The sequence below is a fragment of the Pelobates fuscus genome, chromosome 3 (assembly GCF_036172605.1).
Source record: "Pelobates fuscus isolate aPelFus1 chromosome 3, aPelFus1.pri, whole genome shotgun sequence".
In the NCBI taxonomy this organism is placed as follows: Eukaryota; Metazoa; Chordata; class Amphibia; order Anura; family Pelobatidae; genus Pelobates; species Pelobates fuscus.
The window spans coordinates 151,415,623-151,436,731 of NC_086319.1; the positions used below are offsets into that span (position 1 = coordinate 151,415,623).

At 48.7% G+C, this 21,109-nt stretch overlaps 1 protein-coding gene across 1 annotated transcript in view; it reads right to left on the bottom strand.

Annotated features, from left to right (window-relative positions):
• The window catches only part of LOC134602558 (aldo-keto reductase family 1 member C1-like), a 95,438-nt gene that overhangs the window by 34,926 nt on the left and 39,403 nt on the right, over window positions 1–21,109 (bottom strand). Inside the window, exon 2 of the mRNA XM_063447533.1 lies at window positions 4,402–4,569. Within this exon, the coding sequence (XP_063303603.1) occupies window positions 4,402–4,569 (168 nt within the window). The remainder of the gene's footprint in view (window positions 1–4,401; window positions 4,570–21,109) is intronic.

Genomic DNA, 21,109 nt, shown 5'->3' on the forward strand with positions numbered 1-21,109 from the left:
AAAGCTAACACAATAGCTAATAGTTCCCTGTTCCCAACATCGTAATTCTTTTCTGGATCAGATAACCTTTTTGAAAAGTAGCAACAGGGATGGAGGGGTTCGTCATACGATGATCTCTGTGACAGTACTGCTCCCACGCCTGATTCAGAAGCGTCCACTTCCATAACAAAGGGAAGGGAAGGATCAGGGTGGCGTAGTACTGGAGCAGAGGCAAATGCCTTCTTGAGAGTTTCGAAGGCCTTAAGGGCTTCAGGAGTCCAAACCCTAGGGTGTAGACCTTTCTTAGTCAGCTTCGTTATAGGGGAGATAAGTGGTGAAAAGTTTCTTATAAATTTCCTGTAATAGTTGGCAAATCCTATAAAACGCTGGATAGCCTTAAGACCTTGGGGAAGCGGCCAGGATAGTATGGCTTCTAACTTAGCAGGATCCATACTGAAACCCTGTTCGGAAATTATATATCCTAGAAATTGCACCGAGGTCTGATCGAACAAACATTTTTCTAATTTACAATAAAGTCCGTTCTGTAATAACCTTTTCAGCACCATCCTAACATGATTATGATGTGTCTGCAAATCAGGGGAATATACAAGGATGTCGTCAAGGTACACCACGGCACAGACATGCAATAGATCCCTGAGGACATCGTTTATGAGGTCCTGAAACACAGCGGGAGCATTACACAGTCCAAAAGGCATGACTAGATACTCGTAATGTCCGCTACGTGTATTGAATGCTGTTTTCCACTCATCATTCTCCTTTATACGAACAAGGTTATAAGCCCCCCTGAGGTCTAATTTAGTGAAGTATTTAGAACCTTTGACCCGGTCAAATAACTCCGTGATGAGGGGAATAGGGTAGGCATTTTTAATCGTTATATTGTTCAGGCCCCTGTAGTCTATACAAGGCCGTAGGTCACCCTCCTTTTTGGCAACAAAAAAGAAACCAGCCCCAGCAGGAGAGGAGGACCTTCTGATAAAACCTTTACTTAAGGCTTCCTTTATGTACTCCTCCATTACCTGGTTCTCTTTTTCAGAAAGAGGGTATACCTTACCCCTAGGTGGCATAGTACCAGGTAAGAGGTTTATGGCACAATCATATTCACGGTGCGGGGGTAGTTTATCTGCCTCCCTTTTTTCAAACACCATAGCTAGGTCCGCATACACAGGAGGAACATTAACAGAAAGTGGTTTGGCTGTGGGTACATTAAGCAAGCCAACAGGACAAACACGAGTCATACATTCCCTTTGACAAGATTTCCCCCAGGAGAGAATCTCCAAACAACCCCAATCAATCATCGGATTGTGTTTAACCAACCAGGGGAAGCCCAAAACGACAGAGGCTGTAGGGGAGTTGATTATTTGAAAGGACAATCTTTCCTTGTGCAAGGCACCCACAGACATAACCAGTTCTTTGGTCTCATGGGTCACCAGAGGTTTCTCCAGTGGTCTACCATCTATGGCCTCCACAGCCAAGGGAGTGACCTTTTGGATCAGAGTCAAAGATGCGGTTTTAGCAAAACTCTCATCCATAAGATTGTCAGCAGCCCCTGAATCTATCAAGGCTTTGGTAATCACGGTAGTATTACCAACAAAAAGGGTAACCGTAATAAACGGTCTAGTAATGGGGACGTGAGGGGTAAACGACATAACACCCGAGGCCGACCCCTCTATAGGCCTTGGGTGCTGCAGTTTTCCCCGCAATTCAGGGCAGGTTCTTAGAAGATGTCCCCTTTTCCCACAGTAAAGGCATAACCCTTCCCTTCTTCGGTATGATTTTTCTACCTCAATTAACCCAGTAACACCCAATTGCAAGGTTTCAGGGGGAGGTTGGCTAGAAGGGGGTAATGCCAGTAACGCAGTACTGGGTAAAGCAGGTAACATCTGAGTATACATACGCCTCTGACTACGTCTCTCTCTAATACGATTATCAATACGGATGATATAATCTATAAGATCATCCAGAAGGACAGGCAATTCCCTGGAGGCTATTTCGTCCAGGATGTAAGCGGCCAAACCCTCCTGAAAGGCTGTAACGAGGGCATCATTATTCCAAACCACCTCAGCTGCTAGAGTGCGGAATTCGATAGTGTAATCCGCTACAGATCTGTTAACCTGTCGGACCCTAAGCAGAGCTTTGCCAGCAGAAGCAACCCTGCCGGGTTGATCAAATGTGCGTTTGAAAGCGGTCAAAAAGTCTGCAAAGGACATTGGGGAAGCATTCTCCCACATGGGATTAGCCCATGCTAAAGCTCTCCCTGACAAGTGGTTTATCAAAAAGGCTATTTTAGATCTGTCAGTGGGATAGGAACGTGGATTCATCACCAAATGGATGTCAATTTGGTTGAGGAAACCACGACACAATGCCGGGTCACCGCTGTAGCGCTGTGGCGGCGTCATATGCACTACATGGGCAGGAACGGGTGCCGGAGTGGGAATGGGCTCGGACACAGCAGCAGCAACCTCCTGAACGGCAGGCTGCAAGTGTGCAGTGCGAGCCAGTATGGTTTGCAAAGCTGGAGCAAACTGATCCATGCGGTGGTCCAAGCCTTCCATTCTAGCCTCCTGATTAACTAGGAGCTGTGGTATGTCAGCAGGTTCCATTATGGCCCTGTTGTAATGTCACGATTCGGGGAACCCAACACGCTAACATACACACAGACACACACACAGAAAGTGTGCAGTACCGGTCCTTAGAGTGGCCGGGCTAAGCACACACAGAATAGTCAGGAGACAAGCCGAGTAAGGGGAACCAGAAAACAGAATAACGAGAAACAAGCCGAGGTCAAAGGGTAGGAGAAAGTCACAAAGTCAGTATAACAAGCCAGAGAGTACGTAACCAGAAATCACACGTTCAGCATCAATACTATAAAGCAAAGACCACAACAGGGCAGGGAGGAACAGGAAAGGTAAGTATATAAACCAGAAGGTTAATTCTGATTGGCTAATTTCCAATCAGAATTAACAATCACACGTGGGAGATATCTAAACCTCCCACTGTGATTGAGGCACTGTGCCTTTAACGCCGGGTCAGGTGACTGACCCCGGCGTGTAACAAATTGGCCGGTCTCCCAGCGTGCAGCGTCATGCATGCTGCCACTGGGGGACCCGGAAGAAGACGCGGACGGCACCCGTGGCTGGGAGGATGCCGCCCGCCGAACACCTGGCAGGAAGGGGACCGTGGACGGCTGGAGGGTGAGTGCCGCGAGCGGACTGCAGCCTCCCCTTGCAGCCGCCCGCGGGGTCCTGACAGTAATTACACTGTTTCTTTTTGTAGAGGGATGTTGCTAATGGAACAACATAAATGTTTTGACTTAGTATTGGCTTAAACTCTTAGATGTACCTTAAATATGCACACTAGGAAATATTAGCTCACTATGAGTAGCAACAAGCAAGAAATTAAATCTCATCTCAAAAATTCTGGTCTGATCACACAGAAGAGCTACTCTGAGCATTAGAACTAGACCTTGAAGCAATGGAATCATGTTCATCAATCAGATGGATGTGTGCTGGAATAACAAATCCGATCCATAAAGGCTCCACCTCACAACTTCCAGGACTAAATGGATCTGCTGCTTGATACCAAAGGGCCAGGACTGGCCAGAGGACGACGTGGGCAAAGTAGACATGGCTTAAACCTGGCCAATTGGCCGATTTGTCTTATGTTGTTATGTTCGCTGCCTAAATAAATTGCACTTTGCATCCTACCTGTTGAACCTGTGCGTGTTGCTATATATTCTAACTATTGAGAGGTTGCAGGCCTCTACAATAGAGTACCGGGATGTGCATTGGTTCCCATACCTTTTTCCCATAATGCCACACCATTTCAACTTCAAGATTTTTTTCTAAGGTAAATCTGCCTCTCCTGTAAGAATGTCTAGGGAAAATGATCTGCTGTTTTGTTCTTCCGTTATCCGTATTGAAAATATATTTATATTTGTTTAGGAGGGTTTAGCCCATACCCTCAAATTTAATTCTGTCTTATTTGGTAGCACCAAGCAGTCTCCCATTAACTGCTATAACTCACGTAGAAATTTGAAACTTACTAGCCACTGGAAATATCACAATATGCTAAGAGACCATCTTCTATAACTCTCATAACTCTCAAACAAACATTTTCACCAAACACAGACACACACTGCTGCTAATGGGCTCAAATCCCTGAACTTCATTACATGTATAGTGAAAGCATGCATAATCATGTCTTCGCGATGCACTCTTCCTTACTCCTCCCAGCACCAGACAAGAGAGCCTGCCTGCCAGGCGATCTGAAGAACTGAGAGAATATTGCGAGTTACACATTTATATTATATTACATTGTAGATCTGCAAATAAGTATGACATTTCTCTGACTCATCTGCACTTGGTGAATTCCTTCCAAAATTATGATGCGCATGAATATTACCTTCCCTGTGCAGAAAAGATCCTCTCTCTTCACAGTTCCATCTTCAATTTTTTTCTTTATTGCTCGTCCAACCTCAACCTCATTTCCATATATATGTGCTCCATCAATATGCCGATAGCCAACTTCAATTGCAACCTTTGTAGCATCTTCCGCCAGGCTTTTGGGAATCTGTCAAAAATTAGCAATAATAGGAGAGACACTTTTAAACGTCTGCAGTTTGAATGAATGTTTAGTTTCCAATGTATTTATGCTATTAAAAATGTACTGATAAATTCTACATCAACCTCAGATACCTGTGATATCACTTAGTAATAACACTCAGTAATGGAGATAATGAAACGTTTCTCGAAATCACCTATCTTTCCAAGCCCAAATTGCAACTCCCCAGTAAGCTTCCCGCAATTCCTAGTTTAGTGGGATCAAACTGGCCCATTGGAAAACTGAGGGGTTTACTTACAACCTCACAACTTATCACTACCTTTTAGCAACCAGGCACTATACATTCCTATGCCTGTAGCTACTGTTAGCAAGTCACAGTTGTTTCCTGACTGCATAATTTCACAAGTATTGAACATTAGATATTATCTGCTGAAAGACAATCGCTTAGTAGTGGATCATGGCTTCCATTATTTTCTATGGGAACCGCTAACCACTGTTTAACACATGTAGATTATGCTAATGTAGTGTACTAATAATCTTAATTTTAGTAATGACAGGAGGCGAGTATTTTGCATTGACTTTCTTTACTTAAAACTCCAGCAGCAACAAGTCATTCAAAAAACTTTAACCAATCAGAAAACAACAGTCATCACAGATATAAGGTAGGACAGCCCCCAATTCTCCCTCTTTCTTTGGTGTTAACGTAGATAGTCCTTTTTAACTGGAAATGGAAAACTGTAGAAACTTGAGCATCCTGATAACTCCGAACTGTAATGAATTGTTGAGGGAATTACATTCCACTTGTAGTCGATGGAAGTATTCATACTGAAAAGAAGGAGAAATAAGTTAAAGGTATTGGTAGTGACCGTGATTCCACATCTCACTCTTGTACATACATACATATACCTCCTGTCATTACTAAAATTAAGATTATTAGTACATTACGTTAGTATAATCTACAATTTTACCACATGACAGGAGGCTTCATATTTTGCATTTTTAACGCTATTGATTAGAGAAAAAGAAGCGTGAGAGGAAGGACCGATGTAAAAAAATCTGAAAAGTTTCTTCCTGAGACCAGTCAGCCGAACACATGATGTCTGAAATAGGAAGTTGAGAATCATGGTGATTGGAGCCATCAAGGGATCAGTCCCTCTCCAAACGCCAGCAAGACCATTTGTTCCAGGTTGCGAGGTAGCTCTGTCTAGTTCCGGGTGCCCACGAGTCCGATAGCAGGTCCTTAGTGATTTGTGATAGACCGTCTGTAACCCAAGTTCCCCTGAAATCTTCCAAGTCACCAGATCTAGTCGTCCTTGTAGTACCAGAGGGTGTGGTTCACCCTGAGGGCCGGATAGTAGGAGGGGAAACAAGGGTAGTCAAAGGTAGTTCCATAAGGACTACACTTGACACTGCCGTAGCGTTGTCCAGAAGAGCATAGATATCTTCTGGTTGCGTATCCCACCAACATAGAGAATGGGAAAAAGGCGTAAGCCCCCAGGTTCAGCCAGGTCTGAAGGAATGCGTCCACTGCTTCGCAGTCTGTATCCGGTAGCTGGCTGAAGAACCTGAGCCGTTGACGATTGGCCCGTGAGACAAATAGGTCGATGAGAGGACCCCTGCATTCGTACAAACTTTAAAATAACTTGCGTAGGTGCCAGTCGCTGCTGTCCCTCCAATGTCGTGAATACCAGTTCACTGTGAAGTTGGATATTCCCGGTAGGTATTTTGCCTGTAACCTGATATTACGGGAGAGACAGAAACTGTAAATATCTTTTGTTGCATCTGCTAGTGCCCGAATCGAACTCCGCCCAAATGATTGATATATTGGACTGCTGAGCTGTTGTCCATGGCTTTCCCATTGCAGGCTTGCCTGTGGAGAAGCCACCAACGGATATCCGTGCGTATCTCGTTTGTGAGAAGGATTGTCTGGTCGTATGAGATTCCGGATAACAGTGTACCTTCAGCTATTGAAGTGGAAGTGGAGAGTAGTCCCACAACCTGAGTGAGGAGACGAAGTTGCATGTGATCCATATTCAGTATCTTCCAAATTTGCGCATAGTGGCTATCTCTTTGAGGGTTAACTGAAGCATGCATGAGGTGGAGTAGATTTCAAACCCCAGAAATTGTGCAATTTGCGATGGTTCCAGTGCTGATTTGTCATGATTTACCACGAAACCCAAGGATTCAAGGAAGTCTACCACAAAGCCCTTTTGAGATTGTAGTCTTGAAACTGTGTCGTAATAGAGTAGCTAATCATCCGAATAGATTATGCATCGTATCCCTAGGGACCTTAGGCAAGTCATGACCGGTTTCAGCAGCTTCATGAAGCACCACGGAGCCGAGCCCAAAAGGTAGGCAGGTGAACTGGCATGCCCGGTCATACTAACAGAATCATAGGAATCTTCAACATGACTGCGCTATTGGTACTTAGAGGTAGGCATACACAGGTTCAGTCTTTCCAAATCTTGAAGTAGGTGGATCCTGTAACGGATCACCTGGCACCCCGACTGGGTACCTCCGTTAATGGATGCTCCTAGCGCTTCCAGAGGACTCCAAGCACTCCACCAGACACCATAAGCACCGCAGGCTGCAGCTATCTCCCTTCAGAATGAAGCAGGAACAAGCTCTTACAAGAGCTCAGTGATTATAGCAAGGGAATATGCCTAGCATAGCAATCCCTTGTAGCAGATTCCCCCAATAAGAGACAGGACTCAAGTTGAGGGTAAAAATAGAACTCTCTGGCTGCTAGCTTCCAGCCCTTTTTATTAGGTGCTCCCATGAAGGAGAGGGACACACACAGTAACGTACATTAACCAATCACACAATAGTTACATCCCACACATAGCCCTCCCCTCTACCACATTATTAGGTGAATGGCACTCAGACCAACCGAATACAGTTTAATCGCCATGGAGCCAAAGTCTTTAATCACACGAATAGGCTCCATGGCATAGCTATCTGGGTTACCACAGCTCACACAGGGCAAGTACCAAATGACCCACTGTATTTAAAGGGCCAGAATGAGTTACATACACTCTGGTATGGCCGAATACTGTTTTTTTTTTGTTTTTTTGTTTTTTGAATTTTTTATTTTTGCAGTGTATAATGAACAAACGCGCACGAGGTGCCCCAAAAGCAATCCTCATGGTTGCAGACATCAGTAACAATGGGGTAAACTTTGTACTTGCACAATTTTTTGTTAAGAGGTGCGATTATAGTGCTTGGTTATACGATTGGAACATTCAAAAGAACATCACATTTTTTATACAATTGCATTCGACATATAAATAACAGATTAGTGGTAGCTTGTTAGTTTCTGACCAGTGAGCAGGGTATGTTGCATGTCATCGTTGCCCTGGGTGTTAGGTTTGTGTCGCTTTATAGGGAAACAAAGAGGTTAGTAATAAACCATAGGCAAGGAGAAGCATATTGGGGACTTTTGTGAAAAACATATTAAAGACTTTATAAGGAGGCATGTCCCTGGTTAGTAACTGCGATATATGGTTTATGTGACAGTTCCCCTTCTGAATTATCCGACCCCCAACCTTAGCCAAATGGCGCTAGTGTCCATCGGGCATGTTTCATCTGTACTCCTCCAGCCCCAAGTCTGATCGAGGACCGGCATCCTTTTCCCACAGACCTTGATTCCGCCATAGTCCAGGTCTATTTCCTGCAGGTGTTGGTCAGAAGGTCGAGGTGCCACGCGCCGCATGTCTCGGGGAATCTTCTGCCCTTGTGGACGATGTGGGGTGTGTATGCCCCTTGTGGCTCTCAGCCTGGGAAGGCGCGTGGGAGGTCTCGTGTGTGGTGTCGCTGGAGCGTTGCCTTGGGTGGGTCCCTTCACAGGTTGTCGCTTGGGTTTCCTAGCTCTGGTGCGCTTGCTTGTCTCGGAGGCTTGGGCGCGACGTTGTAGAGTTAGCCAGAACCTTTGAAATATGGTGTCCAGCCTCCTCAGAGAATCCACCATGTGGTCGCGGGCGGTTGTCTGCTTTGCATCCGCCATCATGCAACGGCTGGGTTCTTGCTCCGCGGTCTTGCCGGAGCGGTTGATGTGAGGTCTGTCGGTCTGGTCAGCTTTAGGTGGACCGGGATGACCCCCACCGGTCCGGGGGGGGGGGGATAGGAGCACTGCGGAATCAGGTCCCGGGTCGCAGCATGGTTGGATCGGCCGCCTCCAACACGGCTTTGTCCCAGGTAGGCCGCAGCAGGGCTCCAGAGCATTTCGGGTGAGCGAGTGCTGGATCTCATCACAGTGTAGCTAGCTCGGGATCCTCTGACCATCATTATGGTGGCTGCCTTGCGTGGAAGCCCCGAAAACGGGTAAAAATATCCCAAATTCAGGCCTTGTTGCAGGAGCTCAGGCTTTCCACGTCTAGTCGGCTCAGAGGTCAGGCTCCGCCCCGCCGAATACTGTTTTTAAAGGGCCCAATCTCCCAGGGCCATAGTCCAAAGGCAGCAGGCGGGCAGCCAGGCTTCTCCAATGCAATGTGGCGAGATTGCTCTCGTCACAGATCCCTAACCTGAAATCGTGGTATATTACGAATGAGTTGAATTGTCGTAGGTTGATGACCGGACAGAAGTCCTGTTTCTTTTTTGCACCAGAAAATATTGCTGAAGAAACCGTCCTCGTCTTGTGGATATTGAACTTCGCCTTTGGTAAAGAGAGTTCGTATTTCTTCGTCGATAAGGGACCTGTGTTCTGTAGAGGTCCTTAATGGTGGTGGTGTCTGCAACTGATGCAGTTGGGTGTGGAACTCGATGACATACCCTTGAACGGTTTATAGGATCCATGCATCTGATGATAGCTCTTTCCAGTTCTGTAAATGAAGGGATAACCTGCATGCTGTTAGTGTAGAGACATTTGTATGGAACGGTTCATCTTTGTTAAGACATCCTCGACCTCTGATTCGGTAGCCTCTGGTTCTGTTCGTGTGCCTCTGCTTACCAGCACTCCCATAAACACCACGTCCTGGTGGTGAGTGGAATGCCTGTCTCATAGATGACTGGGCCTTGCTGAGAGTGGTAAACAATGAAACATGTATCTTGAGCTCTGCTATAAATGAGCCACCGAAGAGCAGGCCATTGGCTGACGAGCCCAGGTCTTTATAGGCCATTTTCATCAGTTTCGAGTTTGTTCCTAACAGTGCAGTCCTGCGTCCTTCAGTACATAACGCTGCGTTGGCATTCCCCAGCATGCACATACACCGTTGGACCCATTCCCTGATGGCATTGGTGTCTAGTGACAGTACTTGGCCAGGTGGGTCGGCAGGTTCCATTCCGAGGCCCATGGATTGCGGATGGTGCACGGGTCAAAGTGAGGGCAACCTTGAGCATCTAAGAACAGCCCTTTGCCTTCCATGTGAGTGAGTGATCCCTGTGTATCCCTGTGTATCTTGTGAGACGGCATCCTCCGCAAAAAATTCCTTAACATATTTTGATTCCGAATACGGAACGTCTTGCCAACCACCTTCGTCATCCGAATTGGAGGTGTCCGCCTGCCATGCGTCGATGATGCAAGATTCTGAGGGTAGACTTCATCCTCCTCAGAGAAAACCTCTGGTGGGGGTATTTCTTGCCCAGCCGTATGCTTGCTACGTTTAGTAGGTGCCATCCCATTCGTCGAAGTGTGATATGGTGAGGCCAGCTCATTGACGTTTTCTCCATGAAAGCCGACCTTGCAGCATTTATTATTGCCTGAAAATCCTGGGTTGTTGATGGGAATCCGACATGGTATATGTAGTTGTCCTGTAGGATAAAGGACATACGTCTTAGACCCCCTTGCCTATTCAAGGCCTAGTGGGTAACCCCTTGCTTGTTGCAATGTGGGGTTTGCCTGGTATATGGGTGTATACAAACACCCAGTGGTGTATCCTGGTTTTGTGCTGCCCTAGGAATGACAAAACTCAGGCACCCCCCCCCCCCACCCCGTGCCTCCCCCTTGCACCCTACACTTCTAAATACACACACACATTCACTGACAGACACACATACACTAGCTAACAGACATACACACTCACTAACAGACACATACAGTTACTAGCAGACACACATTCACTAACAGACATGCATACTCTCACTAACAGACTTACATTCACTAACAGACACACTCCCTGACATACACACACTCACTAACAGACACACACTCACTCACTAACAGACACACACACACTAGCAGACACACACTCACTCACTCACAGAAATAAACACACTCACTAACAGACACACACACACACTCACTAACAGACACACACACTCATACACACGCACTAACAGACGCACACACTCACTGACACACACAAACACACACGCTAACAGACACACACACACACACACTCACATTAACACACTCACTTTTTTTTTTTTTTAAATTCAATCCCCCCCCCCCAGCATTCTTACCTTTGGGAATGCTGAGGGGTGGGTTCTCCCTTTCCCTGGGGTCCGGTGGGGCTGCTGGGCGGGCGGCGCTGGCGAAGGAGCACTGATTAGTGAGCTCTCTGCTCAGCTCCCTCGCGCGCCGCAGAGTAATGCCAGGAGCCGGAATATGACGTCATATTCCGGCTCCCGGCATCACTCTGCAGCACGCAAGGGAGCTGAGCAGAGAGCTCAGGGGAAAGTGCTCCCTCGCCAGCGCCGCCCAACCGGATTTTTAGTCAGCCGCCAGGCTAATAAGACATTTGCCCTGGGCATTTGGGGGCGCCTTTTTTGCCGCCCCCTGGAAAGTGCCGCCGAAGGCAAACGCCTTGTTTGCCTCGCGGCTAATACGTCCCTGCAAACACCGCTAGGTATGCTGTGATGTGAGGGCTCAGACACATCACCGGTCGTATTGAGCGGCTTATTATAAAAGGGGATGAAACCCTTGTAAGTTATGGGGAGGTGTTAAGAGACTCCAATAGCCAAAGGGGGGAACTACTAAGTCCCCAGTGGGGAGGTACCGTATATACGTGGGTAATCGTAATCCTTTCATGTCTCACATATTTAGTTCCAGGAATAATGTTTGATAGGTACCACAGTCTGGGTTTTACTCCTAGTGCTCATGTAGGGCCAGGCCCGTAGAGCGAATCTGTAGGGCATGTGGGTTTACCCCTTATTAAGATTATTATTGCTATTCATATAGCGCCAACAGATTCCATAGCGCTTATCAGTAGCAAGCAGTCTGCAGCCCAGGCATATCCAGCAAATATACAGAAATTGACTGTAAGGTTAATAGTCTGGCATGAATTTGTAAGCAACAATTAACCAGCATTAGTTGTATAGAGTGGAGATTAATCCTTTTTGAAATATATCCTGTGCCAGCAAATAGCAATTGCCCATACCGAATGTAATTATATATAGATATATATATAGATGCAGCAGAAAAACGTGTATATTGGCTGCAAGTTCACCTTGTATGATTGGTCTGCTGGGAGTGACAGGTGGTGTCTCCACTTGCGGTTAGTTAGTTGAATAAAGGGGAGGTTAATCCTTTGTAATATATCCTGTGCCAGCATATGGTAATTGTCCATACAGAATGTAACTACAGTATATATAGATAGACATCACTGTGCAGCAGAAAACCTTGTATATTGGCTGTAAGTTAACCTTTAATGATAGGCCCTGTGTGCCTGAGTGTGCTGGGTGAGAAAACCAAAATGGGCGTTGTGAATTTCACGAGATTCAGATTGCCGTAGCGCGAGAGGTCCCGGCGGGAAGAACTCCCGCAGGTCCGAGAGTGATTGCCGCGTTGAGAAGCCCTGACAGCCCCTGAAGTTAGTATGTTAGTCTGAGAGGCCACGACCGGGTAGTATACAGTACACAGATTGGAGAGGAAGAGGCCAGGGAGCCTCACAAACAGATATAGGCTGACAGGGAAGGCACAAACTCAATATAAAGCTGTTAGATATTAACCCCTTAAGGACTGGACTGTTTTTGCGATGTTGTACATTTGCTACCAGGCCTCTTTTTACACTTTTGTGGTGTTTGTGTTTAGCTGTAATTTTCCATTCTCTCATTTACTGTTCCCATACAAATTATATATTGTTTTTTTCAGGACAAAAGGGGCTTTCTTTACATACCATTATTTATATAATCTCATGTCATTTGATTTAAAAAAAAATAAAAAAATATGATGAAAAATTGAAAAAAGTTTTTTGACTTTTACTTGAAAAATCTTTTACTCATCTACAAAAGCGAATGAAAAAAAAACTGCTAAATAGATTCAAAATTTTGTCCTGAGTTTAAAAATATCCAGTGTTTACCTGCTTTTTTTGGCAAGTTATAGGGCTATAGGTACAAGTAGGATATTGCGGTTTCAAAACATAAATTTTTAAAATGTATCAATAGTGACATTGTAATACTATTATCTGTCATAAATCTCTAAATAACACCCCACATGTACATATTTTTTTTAAAGTAGACAACCCAGAGTATTCAATATGGGGTATGTCCAGTCTTTTTTAGTAGCCACTTAGTCAAAAACACTGGCCAAAGTTAGCATTCATATTTGTTTGTGTGTGAAAAAACTAAATTGAACGCTAATTTTGGCCAGTGTTTGTGACTAAGTGGCTACTAAAAAAGACTGGACATACCTCATTTGCAATACTTTAGGTTGTCTTCTTTTGCAAAGGGTATGCCATCATGGGGGTAATTCTCATTCCTGGGCTACCATACGCTCTCAAAGGCAACGTAACCAACCTGGCCTTTTTCAATGTAAAAATATTTGACCCATATATTTGACCCTGTAACTCAAAAACGCTATAAAACCTGTACATCATGGGTACTGTTATACTCGGGAGACTTTGCTGAACACAAATATTAGTGTTTCAAAACAGGAAAATGTTTCACAACAATTATCACAACAATTATAGTAAAAGTGCTGTTTGTGTGTGAAAAATGCAAAAATAAAGTCACTTTCACTGACAATATCATCGCTGTGATATGTTTTACTGTTTTGAATCACTAATATTTGTGTTCAGCGAAGTCTCCCGAGTAAAACAGTACCCCCCATGTACAGGTTTTAGGGTGTCATAGAAAGTTACAGGGTAAAATATACAGGGAGTGCAGAATTATTAGGCAAATGAGTATTTTGACCACATCATCCTCTTTATGCATGTTGTCTTACTCCAAGCTGTATAGGCTCGAAAGCCTACTACCAATTAAGCATATTAGGTGATGTGCATCTCTGTAATGAGAAGGGGTGTGGTCAGTGGCGGCTCTAGACTTTGTGAGGCCTTAGGCGAAACTCAAACATGAGGCCCCCACTAACATCTAAAGATAAAAATAGGGTTTGCATTGTGTGTATAAGGTGCTGTTGCAGAGGGTGGTAGGGTGGCTGTGGCAGAGGGTGGTAGCGTGGCTGGGGCAGAGGGTGGTAAGGTGGCTGGGGCAGAGGGTGGTAGGAGGACAGTGACAGGGTAGTGAGGTGGTAGGAGGGCAGAGGCTGGTAGGGTTTCTGGGGCAGAGGGTGGTAGGGTGCCTGGGGCGGTAGGGTGGCTGGGGCAGAGGGTGGTAGGAGGACAGTGACAGGGTAGTGGGGTGGTAGGAGGGCAGAGGGTGGTAGGGTGGCTGTGGCAAAGGGTGGTAGGGTTTCTGGGTCAGAGGGTGGTAGGGTGGCTGGGGCGGTAGGGTGGCTGGGGTGGTAGGGTGGCTGGGGCGTAGCGTGGCTGGGGCAGAGGGTGGTAGTGTGGCTGGGGCAGAGGGTGGTAGCGTGGCTGAGGCAGAGGGTGGTAGGAGGACAGTGACAGGGTAGTGGGGTGGTTGGAGGGCAGAGGGTGGTAGGGTTTCTGGGGCAGAGGGTGGTAGGGTGGCTGGGGCAGTAGGGTGGCTGGGGCAGTAGGGTGGCTGGGGCAGGAGGGTGGCTGGGGCAGGAGGGTGGCTGGGGCAGGAGGGTGGCTGGGGCAGGAGGGTGGTGGGGTGGCTGGGGCAGAGGGTGGCTGGGGCAGAGGTGGGGTGGCTGGGGAAGAGGTGGTGGGTGGGTGGTGGGGTGGCTGGGGCAGAGGGGGGTGGCTGTGGGTGGTGGGGTGGCTGGGGCAGAGGGTTGTGGGGTGGCTGGTGGGGTGGCTGGGGCAGAGGGTGGTGGGGTGGCTGTGGGTGGTGGGGTGGCTGGTGGGGTGGCTGGGGCAGAGGGTGGTGGGGTGGCTGGGGCAGAGGGGTGGCTGGGGCAGAGGGTGGTGGGGTGGCTGTTGGTGGTGGGGTGGCTGGGGCAGAGGGTGGTGGGGTGGCTGTGGGTGGTGGGGTGGCTGGGGTAGAGGGTGGTGGGGTGGCTGGGGCAGAGGGTGGTGGGGTGGCTGTGGGTGGTAGGGTGGCTGGTGGGGTGGCTGGGGCAGAGAGTGGTGGAGTGGCTGGGGCAGAGAGTGGTGGGGTGGCTGGGGCAGAGAGTGGTGGGGTGGCTGGGGCAGAGGGTGGTGGGGTGGCTGGGGCAGAGGGTGGTGGGGTGGCTGGGGCAGAGGGTGGTGGGGTGGCTGGGGCAGAGGGTGGTGGGGTGGCTGTGGGTGGTGGGGTGGCTGGGGCAGAGGGTGGTGGGGTGGCTGGGGCAGAGGGTGGTGGGGTGGCTGGGGCAGAGGGTGGTGGGGTGGCTGGGGCAGAGGGTGGTGGGGTGGCTGTGGGTGGTGGGGTGGCTGGGGTAGAGGGTGGTGGGGTGGCTGGGGCAGAGGGTGGTGGGGTGGCTGTGGGTGGTGGGGTGGCTGGTGGGGTGGCTGGGGCAGAGGGTGGTGGTGTGGCTGGGGCAGAGAGTGGTGGGGTGGCTGGGGCAGAGAGTGGTGGGGTGGCTGGGGCAGAGAGTGGTGGGGTGGCTGGTGGGGTGGCTGGGGCAGAGGGTGGTGGGGTGGCTGGGGCAGAGGGTGGTGGGGTGGCTGTGGGTAATGGGGTGGCTGGGGCGGAGGGTGGTGGGGTGGCTGGGGCAGAGGGTGGTGGGGTGGCTGTGGGTGGTGGGGTGGCTGGTGGGGTGGCTGGGGCAGAGGGTGGTGGGGTGGCTGTGGGTGGTGGGGTGGCTGGGGCAGAGGGTGGTGGGGTGGCTGGGGCAGAGGGTGGTGGGGTGGCTGTGGGTGGTGGGGTGGCTGGGGCAGAGGGTGGTGGGGTGGCTGGGGCAGAGGGTGGTGGGGTGGCTGGGGCAGAGGGTGGTGGGGTGGCTGTGGGTGGTGGGGTGGCTGGGGCAGAGGGTGGTGGGTGGCTGTGGGTGGTGGGGTGGCTGGGGCAGAGGGTGGTGGGGTTGCTGTGGGTGGTGGGGTGGCTGGTAAGGTGGCTGGGGCAGAGGGTGGTGGGGTGGCTGGGGCAGAGGGTGGTGGGGTGGCTGTGGCTGGTGGGGTGGCTGGGGCAGAGGGTGGTGGGGTGGCTGGGGCAGAGGGTGGTGGGGTGGCTGGTGGGGTGGCTGGGGCAGAGGGTGGTGGGGTGGCTGTGGGTGGTGGGGTGGCTGGGGCAGAGGGTGGTGGGGTGGCTGGGGCTGTGGGTGGTGGGGTGGCTGGGGCAGAGGGTGGTGGGGTGGCTGGGGCAGAGGTGGGGTGGGGTGGCTGGGGCAGAGGGTGGTGGGGTGGCTGTGGGTGGTGGGGTGGCTGGGGCAGAGGGTGGTGGGGTGGCTGGGGCAGAGGGTGGTGGGGTGGCTGTGGGTGGTGGGGTGGCTGGGGCAGAGGGTGGTGGGGTGGCTGGGGCAGAGGGTGGTGGGGTGGCTGGGGCAGAGGGTGGTGGGGTGGCTGGGGGCAGAGGGTGGTGGGGTGGCTGTGGGTGGTGGGGGTGGGTGGTGGGGTGGCTGGGGCAGAGGGTGGTGGGGTGGCTGTGGGTGGTGGGGTGGCTGGGGCAGAGGGTGGTGGGGTGGCTGGGGCAGAGGGTGGTGGGGTGGCTGTGGGTGGTGGGGTGGCTGGTAAGGTGGCTGAGGCATACGGTGGTGGGGTGGCTGTGGGTGGTGGGGTGGCTGGTGGGGTGGCTGGGGCAGAGGGTGGTGGGGTGGCTGTGGGTGGTGGGGTGGCTGGGGCAGAGGGTGGTGGGGTGGCTGGGGCAGAGGGTGGTGGGGGGGCTGGGGCAGAGGTGGGGTGGGGTGGCTGGGGCAGAGGTGGGGTGGCTGTGGGTGGCTGGGGCAGAGGGTGGTGGGGTGGCTGGGGCAGAGGTGGTGGGGTGGCTGGGGCAGAGGGTGGTGGGGTGGCTGGGGCAGAGGGTGGTGGGGTGGCTGGGGCAGAGGGTGGTGGGGTGGCTGTGGGTGGTGGGGTGGCTGGGGCAGAGGGTGGTGGGGTGGCTGGGGCAGAGGGTGGTGGGGTGGCTGGGGCAGAGAGTGGTGGGGTGGCTGGGGCAGAGGGTGGTGGGGTGGCTGGGGCAGAGGGTGGTGGGGTGGCTGTGGGTGGTGGGGTGGCTGGGGCAGAGGGTGGCTGGGGCAGAGGGTGGTGGGGTGGCTGTGGGTGGTGGGGTGGCTGGGGCAGAGGGTGGTGGGTGGCTGGGGCAGAGGGTGGTGGGGTGGCTGGGGCAGAGGGTGGTGGGGTGGCTGTGGGTGGTGGGGTGACTGGGGCAGAGGTGGGGTGGCTGTGGGTGGCTGGGGCAAAGGGTGGTGGGGTGGCTGGTGGGTGGTGGGGTGGCATAAATACCTTCTGTTTCCCTGGTGGTCCAGTGGGCTGCCAGGCTGTTTCCCTGGTGGTCCGGTGGGCTTCCTTTACAGTCTGCAGCTCCGCCGGGTGCAGAGCTGCAGACCACGTGGTGAGTTTAGTCTCGCGATCTCAGTCAGTCAGAGCGTTGCCGTGGTAACGCTCTGATTGGGTGAGATTGCAAAACCCACTCAGTCTGCAGCTCTGCGCTCGGCGGAGCTGCAGACAGGCTGGCTCTCCCGGGCAGGCATAGGAGGGGCCTCGCACCCAGCGGCATTAAGGGCAAGCCGCCGGGCCCCCTCCTGTGTCGGGTCCTCGGTCTCTGACCGAGGACCCGACCTGTCACACTGCCCTAAGGTGATTTAGGCGGCCGCGAGGCCCCTATCAGCGCGAGGCCTTAGGCGGCTGCCTAAATCACCTAATTAGAGAGCCGCCTCTGGGTGTGGTCTAATGACATCAACACCCTATATCAGGTGTGCATAATTATTAGGCAACTTCCTTTCCTTTGGCAAAATGGGTCAAAAGAAGGACTTGACAGGCTCAGAAAAGTCAAAAATAGTGAGATATCTTGCAGAGGGATGCAGCACTCTTAAATTTGCAACGCTTCTGAAGCGTGATCATCGAACAATCAAGCGTTTCATTCAAAATAGTCAACAGGGTCGCAAGAAGCGTGTGGAAAAATCAAGGCGCAAAATAACTGCCCATGAACTGAGAAAAGTCAAGCGTGCAGCTGCCAAGATGCCACTTGCCACCAGTTTGGCCATATTTCAGAGCTGCAACATCACTGGAGTGCCCAAAAGCACAAGGTGTGCAATACTCAGAGACATGGCCAAGGTAAGAAAGGCTGAAAGACGACCGCCACTGAACAAGACACACAAGCTGAAACGTCAAGACTGGGCCAAGAAATATCTCAAGACTGATTTTTCTAAGGTTTTATGGACTGATGAAATGAGAGTGAGTCTTGATGGGCCAGATGGATGGGCCCGTGGCTGGATTGGTAAAGGGCAGAGAGCTCCAGTCCGACTCAGACGCCAGCAAGGTGGAGGTGGAGTACTGGTTTGGGCTGGTATCATCAAAGATGAGCTTGTGGGGCCTTTTCGGGTTGAGGATGGAGTCAAGCTCAACTCCCAGTCCTACTGCCAGTTTCTGGAAGACACCTTCTTCAAGCAGTGGTACAGGAAGAAGTCTGCATCCTTCAAGAAAAACATGATTTTCATGCAGGACAATGCTCCATCACACGCGTCCAAGTACACCACAGCGTGGCTGGCAAGAAAGGGTATAAAAGAAGAAAATCTAATGACATGGCCTCCTTGTTCACCTGATCTGAACCCCATTAAGAACCTGTGGTCCATCATCAAATGTGAGATTTACAAGGAGGGAAAACAGTACACCTCTCTGAACAGTGTCTGGGAGGCTGTGGTTGCTTCTGCACGCAATGTTGATGGTGAACAGATCAAAACACTGACAGAATCCATGGATGGCAGGCTTTTGAGTGTCCTTGCAAAAATTGGTCACTGATTTGTTTTTGTATGTCAGAAATGTATATTTGTGAATGTTGAGATGTTATATTGGTTTCACTGGTAAAAATAAATAATTGAAATGGGTATATATTTGTTTTTTGTTAAGTTGCCTAATAATTATGCACAGTAATAGTCACCTGCACACACAGATATCCCCCTAAAATAGCTAAAACTAAAAACAAACTAAAAACTACTTCCAAAAATATTCAGCTTTGATATTAATGAGTTTTTTCATGGGTTCATTGAGAACAATGGGTTCATTGAGAACATGGTTGTTGTTCAATAATAAAATTAATCCTCAAAAATACAACTTGCCTAATCATTCTGCACTCCCTGTAGTGCTAGCAAATTAAATTCTCTGGACTTTCGGCCTGCGTTGGCAGGCAGGTCCCTCAAATTGCAATCAATAAAATTACTTAATTATGTAAAATATTACATAAAAACGCACGTAGAATTTAAATATACATGCATATTTATATATTTGAAGTCTACGTGTATATTTATATAATTATTTATGTCATTTTGTATATGGACATATGTATATGTCGTATTATTTTTATTTATTTATATATACCGTATATACTCGAGTATAAGCCGACCCGAATATAAGACGAGGCCCCTAATTTTACCCCAAAAAACTGGGAAAAATTATTGACTCGAGTATAAGACTAGGGTGGGAAACGCAGCAGCTACTGGTAAATTTCTAAATAAAATTAGATCCTAAAAAAATTATATTAATTGAATATTTATTTACAGTGTGTGTATATAATGAATGCAGTGTGTGTGTGTATGAATGCAGTGTGTGTGTATGAGTGCAGCGTGTGTGTATGAGTGCAGCGTGTGTGTATGAGTGCAGCGTGTGTATATGAGTGCAGTGTGTGTGCAGTGTGTGTATGAATGCAGCGTGTGTGTATGAGTGCAGTGTGTATGAGTGCAGTATGTATGAATGCAGTGTGTGTGTGATCAGTGTGTGTGTATGAGTGCAGTGTGTGTATATGAGTGCAGTGTGTGTGCAGTGTGTGTATGAATGCAGCGTGTGTGTATGAGTGCAGTATGTATGAATGCAGTGTGTGTGTATGTGTGCAGTGTGTGTGTGATCAGTGTGTGTGTATGTGTGCAGTGTGTGTATGAGTATGTGTGCAGTGTGTGTGTGTGTGTGTGTTGCAGAGCCTTTGTGGGGGGTGGGCAATTTTATTATTATTTTTAATTATTTTAATATTTTATTTTATTATTTTTTATTTTATTTTATTTTATTATTTTTTATTATTTTAATATTTTTATGGTTATTTTTTATTATTTTATTTTATTTGTAATATTATTTTTTTTACTTATTAATATTTTATTATTTCGATTTTTTTTTTTTCGTCCCCCCTCCCTGCTTGATACATGGCCGGGAGGGGGGCTCTCCTTCCCTGGTGGTCCAGCATTGGCAGTTCAGTGGGGGGGCTGTGGGGGCTGCAGAGAGCGTTACTTACAGTGGGAGCTGACAGAAGAGCTGACCGGACGGCGCGGAGGAGAAGAGAGCTGACAGGAGCTGCAGGAGAGGTAAGTAACGCTCTCTGCAGCCCCCACAGCCCCAGTCTGTATTATGGCAATGCAAATTGCCATAATACAGATTATTGACTCGAGTATAAGCCGAGTTGGGGTTTTTCAGCACAAAAAATGTGCTGAAAAACTCGGCTTATACTCGAGTATATACGGTACATAGATATATATATACAATTTCATTCTAAGTGTATTTTGATATAAATATATATATATTACTATCAAAATACAGTTAGAATAAAATGTAAATAGATATACCGTATATACTCGAGTATAAGCCGAACCGAATATAAGCCGAGGCCCCTAATTTTACCCCAAAAAACTGGGAAAACTTATTGACTCGAGTATAAGACTAGGGTGAGAAATGCAGCAGCTACTGGTAAATTTCTAAATAAAATTAGATCCTAAAAAAAATATATTAATTGAATATGTATTTACAGTGTGTGTATAATGAATGCAGTGTGTTTATGAATGCAGTGTGTGTGTATGAGTGCAGCGTGTGTGTATGAGTGCAGCGTGTGTGTATGAGTGCAGCGTGTGTGTATGAGTGCAGCGTGTGTGTATGAGTGCAGCGTGTGTGTATGAGTGCAGCGTGAGTGTATGAGTGCAGCGTGAGTGTATGAGTGCAGCGTGTGTATGAATGCAGCGTGTGTATGAGTGTGAGTGTATGAGTGTGTGAGTGTGAGAGTTGCAGAGCCTTGGTGGGGGGTGTTTTTTTTTTATTATTTACATTTTTATTATTTAATTTTTTTATTATTAATTATTATTTTTATTTATTTAATTATTATTGTATTATTATGTATTATTTAATTATTATTTTTTTTATTATTATTCATTATTTTTTTTTCGTCCCCCCTCCCTGCTTGATAAATGACAGGGAGGGGGGCTCTCCTTCCCTGGTGGTCCAGTGGCATTGGCAGTTCAGTGGGGGGAAGGGGGGGCTGGCAG